At 39.7% G+C, this 17,726-nt stretch overlaps 1 protein-coding gene across 2 annotated transcripts in view; it reads left to right on the top strand.

The window, feature by feature from the left end:
- Window positions 1–17,726, top strand: part of csmd2 (CUB and Sushi multiple domains 2) — a 340,637-nt gene that overhangs the window by 243,294 nt on the left and 79,617 nt on the right. For both annotated transcript variants that reach the window (XM_021322558.2, XM_036144950.1), the window contains 7 exons: window positions 389–513; window positions 4,430–4,526; window positions 5,570–5,674; window positions 5,835–5,953; window positions 9,800–9,869; window positions 14,963–15,079; window positions 15,258–15,467. In XM_021322558.2, the coding sequence (XP_021178233.2) occupies window positions 389–513; window positions 4,430–4,526; window positions 5,570–5,674; window positions 5,835–5,953; window positions 9,800–9,869; window positions 14,963–15,079; window positions 15,258–15,467 (843 nt within the window). The remainder of the gene's footprint in view (window positions 1–388; window positions 514–4,429; window positions 4,527–5,569; window positions 5,675–5,834; window positions 5,954–9,799; window positions 9,870–14,962; window positions 15,080–15,257; window positions 15,468–17,726) is intronic.

The following is a 17,726-nucleotide window of genomic DNA, read 5'->3' as shown; positions in this document are numbered from 1 at the left end:
AGAAATGGTGTTAAAACATTTCTGTCAGGGAGTACAAATGAAATTAGTTCTTTTCACTGCCAGTGTGGGGATTATCTGGATCAGGAATCGGTTTCCAGTAATTGACGGACTATTATATTTCCAAGGAGCATACGTTCACGCTCTGAATGGAAAGAAGATATTTGGTCAGTAAGACAGACATTTTACAGCTCTACTCCCAATTTTAGTAACCCCAACATCAGAGGCAAAATCACAGAACCTGTTTTCAGCTTAATAGTAGCTGAAAGGATCAAGAGAAACAAGAGAACAGTTAATTATTGAGTTACAAACCCTATTGTAGTCACACTTATCAGTTGTTTTGCTGTTATGTATATCCAGTTGATAAAACTGGCGACTTTTCTCACTGCAGTTCCGTGTGGAGGTAATCTGACCCATCGAACTGGCACCATCTTGTCTCCGGGCTACCCTGAACCTTACCTCAACAGCCTCAACTGTGTGTGGAAGATCACTGTTCCTGAAGGATCAGGGATCCAGGTTGGTTTGTAGACTTCTTTTCTTAGTATTTTGACGCCTCTCCTGGATCTTAGGCTTGTCTCTTAAGAAAATAAACTGATGATTAATATCAGCATACAATATGTGACAGTAAATCAAAAACCTGTCGTTATTTGGCTTCATATATACTTATAGATAGAGGTGGCGTACCTCCATGTGTGCTATAACTAAGCTCTATGATGAAACAACAAAACAAACAGTAATATTTTTAACTGAGTTGAATGTATGAAGTGCACATTTTTCCAGCTTGCTTCTCAGAATGTGGATATTTTTTTATGACAGCAAGGATTGATCTGGTTCCAATAACGTCTATCAAACGTAAGAAAAGTAAAAGGTTGATTTTATGATGAAATTTTAAAAAGGATTCTGCATCATATGACACGAGCCTCAGATGTGATTCATTTTTGGCGTTCCAAAGCTTTAAAATTGAATCTGCACAGCGTACTATCAAGGATGCCATTTCAGTTTGTCTGGGTACAAGAGAGTAGCTAGAAATTGACCTTGCTTTGACTCAGATCAGTTTACTAGAAATTTGAGACTCCATCTTTTGAAATGCATTTATATGTCACCGCTTCTTCAATTACCTTGCCTTTTATTCCTGGGAATTTACTCAGTATGCATATTGCTCTTTGATATGTGTGTGAGGGGAACCTGCTGGAACTTGGGCCAGGTCCCGGCGGATGCACCTGGCGGGAAGTTTTTTAGCCCATGTTTCAGCCTTTGTGTTTAATGACCTCAGAGCCGTCCCTCAGCTATTAGCTCCCCCTCCTTAGCTCACTGTCCTTGCAGGTCAAATACACGAGACTGGCCACAGGCCCACTTAGGATGCTGCTGTCTTTGCAAACTCTGTGAAAGCTTGGATTTTCACAGACAGACATGCTTTATTTGTCATCTTAGGAGAATATCCGAGAATGAAATGTAGCACGATCAAACCATAAAATAAGCAATGAAATAATTAAATAAGTAAGATAAAAGCAACAATTTCTGCTGTTGCACGTGCATGCACATCGAGACTACATATATTGCCAAGTTTTCATTTCTAAGGAACACTGCATTGCCAATTGTATTCGCTCACCCATCCAAATAATCAAAATCAGGTGTTTGAATCACTTCGATGGCAATAGGTGCAGAAAACCAAGTACCAGGCATGTGGACCATTTCTACAGTTTGGAAAGAATGGGCTTCCTCCCACAGTCCAAAAACTATGACTGTTAGGTTAATTGGCTTCTCAAAATTCTCCTTAGGTGTGAGTGTGTGCGCGAATGGTTGTTTGTCCTGTCTGTCTCTGTGTTACCCTGAGACAGACTGGCCCCCATGAGGGATTAAGCGGGTTAGAAAATGGATGGATGGATGGATGGATGGATGGATGGATGGATGGATGGATGGATGGATGGATGGATGGATGGATGGATGGATGGATGGATGGATGGATGGATAGATGGAAAGAATGGGTCGCTCTAAGGAGCTCAGTGAATTCCAACGTGGTACTGTAATAAGATGCCACATGTGCAACAAATCCAGTTGTAAGACTTCCTTGTTCCTAAATATTCCACAATCAACTGTTAGCGGTATTACAACAGAATTGGAGCAGTTGGGAATAAACAGCAACTCAGCCACGAAATGGTAGACCACGTAAACTGACGGAGCGAGGGAAGCAGATGCTGAGGGGCATAGAGCTCCGAGGTCTTCAACTTTCTGCAGAGCCAATTGCTACAGACCTCCAAACTTCATATGGCCTTCAGATTAGCTCAAGAATGGTACATAGATAGCTGCATGGAATGGGTTTCCATGGCTAAGCAGCTTCATCCAACTCATACACCACGAAGTGAAAAGCTAAGCTCTGGATGCAGTGTCACGGCACCACTGGACTCTAGAACCGGTGGCTTTCTCTGGAGTGACAAAGGGCCCTCTCCATTTGACAATCTCATGGATGAGTCTGAGTTTGGCGGTCGACAGGAGAACGGTGCTTGTCTGTCCTCGGTGATCCAAGTGTAAAATTTGGTGGAGGGGGTGTGATGGTGTGGGGTTGTTTTTTTTTCAGGAGCTGAGCTCGGTCCTTTAGTTCCAGTGAAAGGGACAGATCCATGCTCTGAAGTTTGTGGGAGCAGTTTGGAGATGGACCTTTTCTCCTCCAACACGACTGTGCACCAGAGCTCAAAGAAAGGTCCATAAAGACATGGATAAGAGAGTCTGGTGTGGATGAGCTTCACTGGCCTGCACAGAGTCCTGACCTCAGCCCGATAGAACATCTTTGGGATGAATCAGACCAAAGACTGAGAGCCAGGTTTTCTCATCCAACACCAGTGCCTGACCTCAGAAATGCGCTTCTGTTAGGATGCTCAGAAAATCCCATAAACACACTCCTGAACCTCCTGGACACTTTTCCCAGAAGAGTTGACGCTGTTCTTTTCCTCAAATGGTGGATCAATGTCATATTTAACCCTATTGATTAGGAAGGGATGCCAATGTAACACTTTTGCCAATATAGTGAATACATATGCTTGCAGAGGATCGGTTACGTATCTAGTCACGAAGTTTAGTTCTATGTGGCTGTTAGCTTTATTTAGAGTTTAGTTACCTCAAAATAAATAAAGCAAAAGTCAGAACAACAGAGTTACTTTATTGACACTTTAACAAATGAAAACATAAATAAAAATCTTCATAACTGCAGGCTCTCTCTGGGTAAACACATGGCGTTTTCAGACACACAGCAGCAGATGGGCTCCCCTATCCGTGCCTGTTCCTTTTTCACTTTCCTCGCGTTGGCCTCTCTCGCCGTTGCTCTCTTCTACCCGCTACCAGAAACACATTAGATCGGAGTGCCTCGATCCAAAAGAGAACTTAGAGGAGCGAGGTGCCTCGCTGGCACATTCGCCGCGGCCCCCTAATGAAAGATCAATCTGTGATCTGCCTCGTCTCCCCAGGAACCCAGGGCACCAGAGCCCCCGTAGCCACTTTAATTGGCTCATATCCGATCTATAACCATCACAGCCGGCCGAGAAGGCAGAGGAATGGGAGTGTGAGACGAACTGAAGGGGGAGGCTTGGAGAAAGTGTAAAAATGAGGGATGACACTGAGAATACTGCGCGAGTGAATATACGTTTCAAAGCGGCGTCTAAGGGTGAATCTGCAGCAGCTGACGCAGCACGGCTGATTTCAAACGCAAATTTTGATATGTTGCTCAGGCCGGTTCGCAGATTTTAGCTGGGCGTGAAATTTGGTCAGAACCCATCAAGTATACGTTTAAATGCTTAATCTGGGCAAGCATTCGGGGGGGGGGGGGCTGCAGTGTCTTTCAGACTGGGTACTTTTTGTGATCCGAGACAGTTTTTAGTGGAGTTATGCTCAGTTTGCCTTTATGTGGAAAAACCCACTTGGGTTTGACGCAGCTGTTAGTGGTCCTTACCCAAAATCTAGTGCCTACAACATCAACACGGCTCATCAAGGTGGGCCTTAAAAACCACCGGAGTAGAGCAAATCATTGCATTTGCCTCCTTGTTGGTTTTATTCTTCTTCTTTTATTCTTCCTCTTTTACGGGTCTAATTATGAATTTGTGACTCTTCCTGTATCTAAATTACTTGTACTCGGTGATTCTGTCGAGCGTTTCTGTTGTAAAGAAGAAATGAGAAAAGACTGACTCCTCTTTCATTGTGAGGATTTCTCATTCATGAAAACGAAGCACTTTAGAGACTGAATATCTCCTGGTCTGAGCTTAGAAAGGACTCAAACCAGATGAATTATTTTTAACATACTGTGTTATTGTTGTTGTTTTTTTACTTCAACGTCATCAATCTTTTGCGTAGTTGCTTCCTTTTTTTGTTAGCTTTACCATTTCTGACAACTCCTTAAATCCAATCGCTGTTTTAATTTTTAAACTTGTTTACGGCCTTCTCACAGATCCAGGTGATCAGCTTTGTCACTGAACAGAACTGGGACTCCCTGGAAGTCTTTGATGGAGGCGATAACACTGACACACTGCTTGGCAGCTTCTCAGGTAAGGCCAAATGCGTACTTAGTTTGGTTTTATGTAGCAGGCAATGCAGCATCCCAGTAAACAATCATCTGCGTTTTTTTGGAACAAGGAATTGTGACGTGAAGTCAGGGGAACCTGAAAAGCTCGTTGATAGTTTTCTAATTTCTTCAATGTTAAGCTTTGCCCCAAAAGTGTAACGCTTCTGCGAGATTTATTTTATGCTGGATAGGTTTTTTTATACACATTACCAAGTTAGTTACCAAGTAACTATTATTACCCCTAAACTGTCTTTTACATTTTGTCATATTATAACCACAAACTCCATTGTTTTTTATTGGGGATTTTATGTGACAGCCCAACACAAGCTGATGTGTAATTACTAAGCTGAAGAAAATATTTCATATAGTTAAAAAGAATTCTGATTTTACATTAATTTACAACACTCTACAACATTTATTGAAAAGAGTCTTATAATATTTTATTCATTTTTGGGCAATTTACCATAAGTTGTAAGCAAGTGTAAGCGACACAGTAAACATGTAAATTAAAAGACCGAAATTTAAAAATTGCCCTACGTCCTTCACATTAATACAGAAGTGGAGGACAGAAGAGCTTCTTAAAGAAGAAGCTACAGGTCTGGGAGGGACAGACATCTTGCTTGTTTGTTATTGACTGAATACTTATTTTCCTCCATAATTTGCAAATAAATTCTTGAAAAATCCTACAATGTAATGTGCTGGATTTTTGATTTTCTCATTTTGTCTCTCATAGCGTTCCTATGATGGAAATTACAGACCTCTCTAAGGAGGAGAACTTGCACAATCAGTGGCTGACTTATTTATTTTTTTCGCCCCACAGTACACCCTTTTGCACGGCGCTTGAGGCTTTACATGGAAACAGTTATGCAAATCTTCAAGTATTGGCCCACAAACTGAATTGAACAAATATACAAAGGTCTATAGTTCCGGCTGTTTTCCAGTGACATGTGCACTTAGTCATGGTCAGCCTGTGGAGCTATGGAGGAGATTGCATTGCTAAACCCCACTATTAATCTTCTCTGCCAGGCACAACGGTCCCAGCTCTTCTCAACAGCACCTCCAACCAACTCTACCTTCACTTCTTCTCGGATATTAGTGTGTCTGCTGCTGGATTCAGGCTGGAATACAAAAGTAAGTTGAAACACAAGGTCATTCCACTCAAATCAAACAGGCTGGACGAATGTTGAAAGTTGGCTCTTTTCCTTTTAAATCGCTTTTGCGAATCATCGTTTTTGTTTTTTTTAGTCAAGATTTCTTTTTCTCCTTTCTGTATTTTTCTTGGTCTCATCAGCGGTGTCTCTGACCAGCTGCCCAGAACCTGTAGTTCCTATGAATGGTATTAAGATCGGGGAGCGTCTCCAGATGAATAATGTGGTGTCTTTCCACTGCGAACCCGGCTATACTCTACAGGTAACGTCTTCTGCTTTCAAATGGAGCTCAGTCACACGTGGCCTTAAAAAACGACACTGATGCTTTTGTGGCATTCGCTTCAGCATTGCTTTTCAATAATCTGTTGAAGCTGCAATAACATTTGACTGCAGTTTCTGAATAGAAATGTCTAGGACATGTAACAGATGATCTTGCACGCCCTGCCAGGATTTTAGTTTATTTCCGTTTCTGTCCCCTTTATTATCTATTCCTTTGTTCAACCTGTCTGAAAGGTAACATCTAATTCTACATGCATCCATTCCATCCTTGGAAGAAATTGTTTAGCTGACTCCATAAATAAATAAATAAATAAATTAATAAATAAGAGGCTGCAGTAGGATGTGATAATCTACGTACACATTTGCTGGTTCCTGATGAACTAGGATAACAAGCGTCAACTGCCTACAAAATTAACTTTATAAACGATTGCGAGCAAGTGTGAGCTCCTTTATAAAAGCCTAAATGGGATATAGCATGCATAGTTATGCAGATAATTTGAAAGAAGTCTGTCCAGTTGCTGCGTAAATGTCTCTATGTCCTCTTTGGGTCATATTTTTCAAGCTGTTCAGTTTTCTCTGTTCTCTATTACATTTTCTTTAACAGTAATGTCACAATATTGGCACCGGAGCTACTCAACAAGGTCATAGACTTAAGGTTAACTAATTTCGCGAATCCGCCATTTTTATTACTTACATCGATTTTGTAGTCCGAGCTCAAGGATGCCGAAGCTACAAGTGGGTAAGGCGTGGTTTTGCAGGTTCGTCGTCCTCATGCTCCTTTCACTTTGGGTCAGACTCTATCTTTGACATATGTAAGGCTGGATGGAGAAGCCTTCTGTTCTTTACATCTTTTCATCAATTTAAAATAAGTTTCTGCACCACTAGATAATGAGAGATCTGATTTTAAACTACAAAAATGGAGTGGAATGCTTTGTAACCTGGAGAGAGGCGGGGTGTGAGTGGCCTCATTTGCATTTAAAGGGACCGCATCAAAATAAGTAGCCCTCAGACGCACTTATAGAACTGGGGTAAAAGATAAATTCAGACCAAATTATTGTAGTTCTACTTTATATGGACCACAACTAAAAGATTTCAGTGTGAAATTAAATCTGATTTGAAAGCATGATATGTCCACTTTAGGTTTCAGTAGTTTGCTGATTTTGTGCACGCTGGTTTGTGTGGGCACAAATCATGGAGGAAAAGCATCAACAATGATCTCAGAATCTGGAAAGACTGATAAAATAATTGTATTAACTACATGGAGTCCATTGTTTGACTGCAAAAATGGCTAAAATTAATTGAACATTTAAATGTCATTTCTTGCAACAAGTGCATGCCCCAGGAAGCTCACCCTGTAGTGTCAAGACAAATGGTCCAAAAAAATTCAAAAAAGCCCGAAACTAGGTATATCTCAGACGGGAAAGATTGAGTTTGCATTTTTTCATTTTACTTTCCAACATATAGATTTTTCTGATGGATTGGCTACAGATGGTATGCAGTAAAAAAGGCTCTATAGCCATGACAAGTGAAATTCTAGTGGTATGATAACCTTCAGTAAAAATGCCGCTCTATCACAGTATTATGTGCACAAAAAAAAATCTTCTTTCAGCCACCTGGACTGCAGCCCAAAGCACCAAGTATGACATTTTCTCCCACTCCATACAGCTGGAGGAAGCACTGGTCACTGTATTATGGAAAATCTGAAAAAAGTAAATTTTATGACTTCAGTAGACTTTTATACCTTTATTCGATCCACCTTAGTTGCATGAGAACAAACCATAAGACCTCTCGAACCATGTCCTTTAGAAAGAAAAATCTAAAGAGGAGATGTATTTGTGACACAAAACAATAAATAAACTTTTAAGAAAGCCTTTATGACAACTGAGATTCATGGATTCAACCGAGAGCCTCACTGTTCACCAAAATAATCTGTTTTGCAAATGAGACTGGGCTTTTATTGTGTTATGCGGTGGAACAATGGTAATAATGGAAACAGTAGAATAGATTATTCTTTGTCACTGTCAATGTGGGAAGCAAACAGATAAAATTGTTTTTTTTTTTTGTAATATTAAAAATGAATTGGTAACTTTGTGACATGGAAAACATCTATATTCATGGGATGAAGTTGGTCTTTCGCACACTGCTTAAACATTTTGCCTTGGTGCTTATCAAATAAATGCTTTATTATGGCATATCATTGCAAACCTGACATGGGATGTACTTTAAAGACCATGGAAGGTTCAGTAGAAATGTTTTAATGGCTTCAGGTTGGCTTAAAGTTTAGGGTAACACAAGGTCACAGTATTTGATGTCTCTTTCAGGTTTTGGAAATTAAACTTTTTCCTTAATTTGACTTAATTGAACTTGATTTTTAAGCATTTTAATTATAGAAAAAGCATATTTTGTAGCTAGGAGTGCTTTATGTTAGTGCATTTTAAATCTTTAATTTACTGTTGAAACATGTAGGGTTTAGTACGTCCATGAAACTAGCCGATTTTGTGTGAAAAAGAGATGGTGACTTATTTTTGAATATTCGAGTAGTTGTTACAGCATTTGAACTCCAGGAATTCAAATCATTTTGTTTTGTTTTCTCCTATACCGGCATTCTGTTTTCACCCTCCACCTGGTTTTTAATGCATTGCTGCTACCACATTATGACTACATACAAAGTGCTGACAGTATCACAAGGTGCTGGCGATGCACGAGTTGTTTGCAATGAAGCAGCAAAGCAGTTTGTGCTAAACTGCATCAACATAGGAACAACCGCTTGGCACGGACTCTCGGAGCAGGATTTTGGTTAAAAAGAAAGACAGAACGATCAAATAATGAAGTAAATATAACTTTTAACTGAACAGAATAATTCAACTGAATAAATGATAAACATGTGAATAACTAATTATCCCCCACTATAAAGCCGAGACTTTTTTTAAGTGCTTGTTTTTTGCTGGGGTATTGAGGGACAACCGCATTTTGGTGTTTTTCCACCAGCTCTGTGAGGAACAACATTGGTAGGCTGGGATTCACTGTGCATGGTGCACCCAAAAGAAAGTTGTTCCAAAGGACCAAATATGTTGATAAGATAGTGTTTTAATAATCATGTATTATTGGTAGAAGTTTTACTTGCTGCCTATGCACTGCCCCTGTCACGTTGTGTTATATCTGCTGCTCAGCAGCTGCTTTAGGTTCATTGTCTTTTCTACTTTGCTAGCATCCTTTTTTTGGCTTCAATCATCAGAGATTAGAATGTTCATTTAATTATAAATTAATTAGTCTGATATTAAATCAGTTAGAAGATACAAATGGCACAGAGAGAAAATGAAGGTATTATCCCTCTCTGTTTATAGTATGAACCTTTCCAGCAGTAGTTGGAAAGGTTCATACTACAAAGGTGCATTCATAGAGATGTGAGGATGAGTACGTGCCAACAGTTAAAAAAAAAAAAATCATAATTTTATCATATAACCTTTTATTACAACAAACTGAACATACATTCTCAGAAAGGTCTGGTTCAAACGTATGCCTATTTGGAAAATGGGATCATCTGTGTTACAGATCTTTTAAAGGACAAACTGTGGAGAAAATTGTGTAGCTTATTGCATTTAGCCATATTCCATTGAGTTTGTCAATGTTTCCTCTTTTATCATCTCAGAACGCCTATGTAGCTGCAGTATTATATGACACTTTGGATAGGTTTAGTCACCCAGCCGTCTTGGATGGTCATCTGGAGAAGCATAGCAGGGCCAAATTATTACAACAGATGATGAGTGACATTAGAAAGAACAGCTTTATTTTTTCCCTTTTCCTGTGTTAATGTGCATTATCCTTGCAGGGGAATTCTCACATCACCTGTATGCCTGGAACCGTCAGACGATGGAACTATCCACCTCCCCTCTGCATCGGTAAAACTCCTTTGTCTTTTTTTTTTTTTGCATCTTTCCCCCATCTCTCCCCTTTAGTGGCATGTAGCAAATAAGTAACACTGTAAAACCCAACTTTGTTAATGAGCCATACAGGTTTACAAAATTATTTGCTATTTTGGTTTGCTAACATATTCAATAGCTTCATATGTATTTTATCGGAATATTATGGTAAAGACTGACTCAAAGTAGCAACTATTTCTTGGGTGAAAGGAAAAGGATACAAGTTTTTTTAAAATACAATCTGAAAAGTGTGGCGTGCATTTGAATTTAGCATTCTTTAAACTGATAAACCCAAATGAAAACAAGTCAAAGACATGGTCAGCGGCTTAAATTGACGGGCCATGCAAGGAGAGCATTCATCAGAGAAGTAGCTAAAAGCTCTGTGGTAAGTGTGGAGGAGCTGCAGATCTCTGCTGCTCAGGTGGGAGTATTTGTTCATCGGAATTCTATTAGTGCTATACTACCCAGAATTAATATTTGGCTTTTAATGGAACAATGGGAAAGACATTCTATAGTTGAAAGGGAGCTGAAATAATTCCTGGCTGCAGTTTGCTAAAAGTCGTGCAGCTGACACAGCAGACATGTTAAAAGAGGTCAAGGTGAGACCAAAGTTTAACTTGTTACCCTAAAAACAAACAATCCAGAGGTGTGAACCAAGTCACTGTTTTACTTAGGACATGATTTAAGTCTCAAGTTGAGTCCAAAGTCAAGACTTGCATATCCTGAGTTAATTCCCAGTCCTAAACCTCAAATAAAAAAAACTTGTTTGATCAAATATGTATTTCAGTTATTATTAGTGATCATTAATTTCTAGAATGTATGACTTTTTTTAAAAAGGCGTGTTTGTTTTCTAGAATAACTAGCAAAAGGAACTGAAATCCGGAAACATGAGCAGCTGGTGTTGCTTTTTACAGTAAACGGCAACCTCCACAAGTGAAATTGAGAGCGTAGTGAGCAGACAATCAGTAATAAAAATAACTGGACTTCTATACGAAATGAAAATGATCTAACATCAGCTCATTAAAATTGTGGTAATAAAATAGATTGTTAAAATAAGTAATTGAATTTGATGCCACTGTTTAAAAGCCAACTTTCTGATGAAGAGGATTTTATAAGGCACGATTGTAGCACTGCTATCTTGATGCCCACACATAGCAATCAGAGGACATCGTTCAGCTTGAATGGCGGAGCTATTAGTGATGTAACCATCTAACTTTGTCATTAAAGATTTGCAGATATTAATGCTAACCATCTGATTTAAAATCCTGTTTGTCATCTTTAATTTGGATTTAAACGAGAACCTGCAACAACTGGACCATGTCTCTAAAATCAATTGCAAAAAATTGAATGTCAGATAATAGTTAATAGATAATAGATGAAATGTTGTTGCCCCTCTACCCATAATTTTCAGCCAACACGTTTAATAAGCTCTAATGCATTTCTCTCTGATCGCCTTATAATTTGTGCCAGTATATAAAAGTATATAGTTGTGCTTTGTTTGGAAGTTTCTAAGAACTGAATGACAATCAATAAAGTTAAACTTAACTGATTGAAGAAAAATTGGTCTGTGACACTTTGTAAATGTGGGTTTAATCTCTGAAATCAAATTTATTACATTTAACCATGAGATTTGTTTCTCAAAAATGTACAACTGGGAAAAAAAATGTGTCTGTTGATAAACAATAAACAGACGGTAATTTCTTATATCACGATGCAGTCATTAATCTTACATCTTAACATTGCTGGAAGCGCTGTAGTGGTGATGTGTATATTTTTAAACACCTTATTATGACTTCAGGGTAGAGATCACAAGGTGCTCTTTATCACGGGGCATTCTGCAATGGACCCATCAACCATTATAATGATGCACATTTATGGCAGCACTGGAATCCCTTACCTAATGTCGACAGAACTGCTGACAGCTCTCACATCGCCTTCTCCAGGCTTGTAATAAGAAAATTGGTCCTTAGACTCTTGTTCGGTCAGGAATTTGATATATTACCGAAAGTGCCTTAACATTGTCAACGCTTGTGAAATGCTTTTTTCTGGATGATGCAGCACACAGCTCTTTATTTTATTTTATTTTTTTTCAAATTTACACACACCTGTTTGATTGGGCTGTTGGGATGGTGGCTGGAGCTAAATTCAGGGCGCTCCTGGAAGAAAACCTTTTAGAGGCTGCCAAACACCTAAAGACTGGAGGGGACAGTCGACCTTCAGCAGAGCAAAGCAATAATAGTCAACATATAACTATAGCAACAATCTTTCAGATCTTAACAGATCTATGCTCTCCATATAGTCTGACTCAGCTTGGGCATTATGCATAAACACATTTTTAAAAGTTCTGTTCCTAAACAAAGCAAAGCTGGTAAAAAAAAAAAAAAAAAAAAAAAAAGAGACACCAAAAGACCCAGAGTTGTAATTTTTAACTTAGTTTCTGTTTGCAGATCTGTTGCCTATTATTTAATCGCATTTTGCCAAAGTTGTCTCTTTAACGTATTTACATGTCTGTAGTTTTTGATTTGGAATTGTTTGTGTGCTGCTGCCATTCTTTGGCCACTTCTCTCCTGAAAAACAGATTTTTAATCTCAACATCTGGAGGATGTAATCTACCTGGATAAATAAAACTTACATGCCTACATACATAATTACATCTACACGTGACTCTACAAAGCATTGCATGACGGGGGCCTGGACACAGACACGCGCCTTACTTTTTTGGATCAGTAAAACATTTGGAAAGCCATGTTTCGTGTACTTTCCACCTCAGGGTCATGCACCGTTTTATATTAATCTATCACATGAGTAAGCCATGGTCTTCTGGCGTGGATGCCTGGAGTAAGGTGGCAAGCACAGACGATCATCAATACAGACGCCTAAACAATGGCACCAGCCAGTCTAGGACAATAATCTCAAACCAGACAGCATGGACTTATTTCATCAGTGATTGCTGCTTTGTGTAAAGACACGCCATCAGGTCTCATTTACAATGCGAAAACACCCACAAGTTTCCTTTCTGTGTCTCTTTTGGTACTTTTGATAACCTGCTCCATAAAGATCCAGTGCATAGGTCTTTCAGCCTTTAAATGGCAGATTCAGGTATGCATTTTTTTTTTAAATTAAATTTCTATATTCTGACAAAAAAAAACACACATATAGTAAAGATGACCTGCCTCACGCACATTCACACCTCCAGTTTGTCCTTACAAGGGAATCAAAAGCTATAGCGACTGACTGGGTCGTGTTTCTTTTTTTGCGTTTGTAGCGTTGGAGTGAATGTAGCGTTTTAACCTTGGAGACAGAGTGAATTCAATGAAAGAAACGGTATTAGGCTCCCACTCTCTTTCGTAAAGTGTTTCTGCCTGTGAAATAGCCTTGACAAATGAGCTGTGCTTATTGGAACAACCTACTATTGCCTAATTAGTTCCATCTCAACACTGTGATTGGATGAAACGGGAGGAAGATTCATCGTGTTTACAGGCATCAGCAGTTTTGTGATTACTACCGGCTTCTGCGGGGATAGTGTTTAACCCTTCACTTGTTCCCTTTCAGGAACACACTGGTATAGCACCCCACCTTTACTCATTTCTTTTCCTTCACTGATGTCAGTACAATTTTATCCCATTTCCTTCTTAATATTTATTGCCTTTGTGCTATTTTTTGACAGTAGCCTGGCTCTTGCTTCCAGAGAGTTAGTTGATTTTTTTTATTTTTATTTTAACTTTTATGTCCTCTTTTATTTGATTTACTTTTTGAATTAATTGATTAATTCAGGGGCAGGATCTGAGGGCAAAGGATGTTCATTCTAAAGATGCCTTTAAGTAATTCATTTTCACAGATGTTTATAAAACTCAGGTGTTAGGGTTGTATTCTCTGTTTTGTATTTTATTTAACCAAAAACATACAACGTTGTTTCTTTTATTTACCTTCATCTTATGCAAATGTCCTTCAGTGGCCTCCGCTAAATCCTTATAGGGTCTCCTATGGCAAACTGGGGCCAAACTAAAAGTGATTCAAAGATCTCGATGATATCTGACCACATTATTATGCAAACCTTGCCCAGAATAGTTAGACGGGGGCACCCTATTACAAGCTACAAGGGGCAGCTCCCCAATAAGCGACTTGTGGTTGAGCCTCGTCTCCTAAGGTTCAGGTGGCTACAGCCTGGAAAGAAACAGGAGGCCCACGTCATGGGGCCCACCACCTGGTGGAAGAAAAGGCCAGATCAGGTGCAGGCTTAGCCAGGTGGACAGCGAGGGCGGGGCCCTCAGTGTGTTGATTCCCAGCGTCACAATTTGGATTTGGGAGATAGAATTCAATTCAGCTCAGTTTGTTTAAATGGCGGCAATTCACAACACGTCCTCTCAAGGCTCTTTACAATTTAAAATTGTATGGACGTGTGGTGACGCTTTCCTTCACCAGAGCTGCCCCGGGAGAGAGGCAGTATGGCGACACTTACAGGCCCCCATTGACGTCCCTCTGGGTTTAAGGGTTCCTCTCTGAATGATTGGGTCACCTCTTTGCGGCTTCATTTTTTATTTTTTTTTGCTTTATACACTGATCAACAATCCAGATTAGCCAGTCTTTGTGGAGTTTCTGGATGATGTTCTGGAAGGAGTGCCATTCCTTAGGGCCCTCGAGGTCAAGGCGACCAAACAACAGCGTTACCTGCAGGGGTGCGATTCTGACCAATAGAATCGTTCTTGGGCTGAGTCTCCTTTGTGATTCCCCAGAATTAGCTGAAGTCTATGACCAGGGAGGGGGTGCCTGGCTTTCACCCATGGACCTGCTGCCCATGTGACCTAATCTCAAAGGACAGAAATGTTTTATTGCTTGTTTGCTGTTTAATAAATGTTTGTGTATGGCACTGTTCTCTGTAGGTAAGAGCAATTATGCTGTATGTGACAACTATAATGACAATAGAGGCATTCAATTTAGCTGATCATATGTATGTATTTATATATGTATGTGTATTTATATGCAGAAATATGTATGTATAACCATTCCAAAGTAGAAAAGTCTTTATTCATTTTTGCAAATGCTAATTGAATGCTATGTGTGGACCCTGCTAGCACAATGTGGTGGGATCCGGGAGGAGATGGAGGGGATGATTCTCAGTCCTGGTTTCCCTGGTAACTACCCTAGCAACAGTGACTGCACCTGGAGAATATACCTGCCAGTTGGTTACGGTAAGCATCATTACAGCCTTTCAGAGCGTATCCAGCTGACTGCTCCATAACCTGCAGAAGACAATCATTGATGTATTTTACCACTAAGTCACATTCTAGATGACATGTAGGAGGACTGGTTTCTAATTAATATTTTTTTTTGTTCTCAAAAAATAATATTCTATCCTGTTTGTCCCAGGAGCCCACTTACAGTTCCTTAACTTCTCAACGGAGGCCAACCACGATTTCCTAGAGATACGCAACGGGCCCCTTGATACTAGTGCTGTGATTGGTCGGTTCAGTGGCCAGGATATGCCATCCCCTCTTCTCACTACCTCCCACGAGACCACAGTTTATTTCCACAGCGACCACTCGCAGAACAAACCAGGGTTCAGGTTTGAGTACCAAGGTAAGAACTCAAACGAGAAGAAAAATATCTGATACAGAAGGTATGGGATCAGGGGAGTTACGATTTGCCTTTTGATTGTATTTGACAAAATTTGCCTGCTATGAGATCTTTAGCAATTACTAATTATTGAATCATCCCAAAATAGTCATGATAAACGACCCTTTGCCAATGCTGTAGTATCAACACTCCTTGAACTTTTTGTGACGTTACAAAAAGTGTTTTATTGAGAGTTTATGTGACAAACTAACACAAAGTAGTAAATCATTATAATGTGTAAGGAAAATGATAAATAGGTTTCCGAATATCTTGCAAATAAATATTAGTTAAATCTGATTGGCCTCTGTGCTGTATTCTTCTTTTACATTATTTTTTTGTTGCCAGTGGCCTTCATTAATTAGCTTGACAGGAGGAAAGGCATTGAACCTAGCTGTGTCGACATCTCTAGGCTCCATATATGTTGTGCCTGCTCCACCACTGAGCCACAAGTTGTCCCAATAATTGTACCATTGTTATTATTATTAGTAGTAGTATTAGTATTAGTATTATCATTATTACTCAAGCCCAGTCCGACTGGATAGAGAATGCCTGTGGTCCGTCATTTTCAAGTCTATTCACAGACAGGTTAATGTTGACCAGGCTGTTCTTACACATGCTTTGATTTAAGCCATCCTGTTGAATCTCAGGCTTGTTTTTTTTTGTGCTTTCCAGGATTTACCTTTATTTAGCTACATCCTTCTTCTAATTAACTCAGAGGAGTTTTTTTACCGCCTGCTGAAATCAAGCACGTTGCTTGCAACATCATGTTTCATGAATGGGATGGGTTAATGTTCAGTATTTTCTGACTCTCAATTGAATTTTGGTCTCATCTTACTGGAGCACCTTCTTCCATGTGTTTAAAGTGCCCCATATCACTTGTGGCAAACTGTATAAGACATTGTTTCAGCAATGGCTTTCCTACCGCCAGCCTTTAATCAAGGCTAGATTTGTGGGGTGCACTTTTAGTTGTTAACAAACTCCCCCAGCTGATCTGCGGATCTCTGCAGCTCCTACAGAGCTACAGTGGGCCTCTCGGCTGCTTTTCAAATGAATGCTATATTGAGCACAGTGTTGTGGTATGTCCCATGTTCTTTCCATTTTCAGATGATATTTTGGACACTGCTCAATGGGATGTTCACACCTAGAGATGTTGTTTTTCCTCCGTCACAATACAGTCCTATAAACATTGGCGTTTGTGGTTGTAAGCGGATGAAATGTAAAAAATGCTGAAGAGGATGAAACACTTCTCCAGAGCACAGTTTGCTACATTGCTGTTGTTTTATCAAGAGTTTGTTCAGATAAAGTTGTACCACTGCTGACTTTAGCTTAAAACTGGCACTGGACACCCAGACAGTTTAGTTTCCATTTCTATAAATATCCAAAGAGAAAACAGTCGAACCCATGAACAAAGGTGTCACTGTGCGTAAGTTAAAGGCTTTCCCTTCATATCTCCATTAGGCAAATTGCTCTTATCTAAATGTGCAACAGGCTACAAAAGTTTGTATTTTAGCGATTCAACAAGCGTGCCAGCACATCGAAAGGTAGCATTGTTCATTTGCATAATTATGTGCAAATTAGCATACAAATCAAGCTTTGTATTTGCAAATTCCCCCTTTCTGCAGCATTTGCATGAGTTATCTTCCACAAAGGGAAGCTGCGATCCATAGAAATCCAATCCTTTAGTCATTTTTATATCCCCACCATCAAGGCTCACTGCCTGCTCTACTCATGTATCCTAATAGGGGAAAAAGTGAATTATTTACTTTCAGTACCTATAGTGACTGCGTCATAGGCCAGCAGCACAATTCAAACGGGCCTCTGTTTTTTTTTTTTTCCTTGAAAGTGCGCTGGCTGAAGGGGAGAAGGAGGCGAAGGAAAGTTGTAACAGTGATAAGTCGAAGGGGAGTTGCACCTCAGCCATTCTTAAACCCAGGGGAATTTAAGACGTTGTCTCATCTGCTCGTTAGATAAGAAATGGGATTCATCGTCCCCTCTGATCTGAGATTTCAGAGCTGGTACCTGTTTTTGTTCCCACACTGGTGTCCTGGGGGGGAGTTTCAGCCTCAGGTTTGCATTTGCAGGCTTTATTTGTGGTTAAAACTGACAAAAGAGTTGAGAGCAGAGACCTGTCTATATGATAAAATATTGCTTTTATCATATAGATTGCCATCTTGCTCTCTACTTTTCCTCTCCTCTGTTTTTTTTCACCTTTTCTCCCTATTA

This window comes from Fundulus heteroclitus, chromosome 13 (genome assembly GCF_011125445.2).
Source record: "Fundulus heteroclitus isolate FHET01 chromosome 13, MU-UCD_Fhet_4.1, whole genome shotgun sequence".
In the NCBI taxonomy this organism is placed as follows: domain Eukaryota; kingdom Metazoa; phylum Chordata; class Actinopteri; order Cyprinodontiformes; family Fundulidae; genus Fundulus; species Fundulus heteroclitus.
Note: the sequence above shows the minus strand (reverse complement) of the source record. Positions and strands in the feature narration are given on the sequence as shown.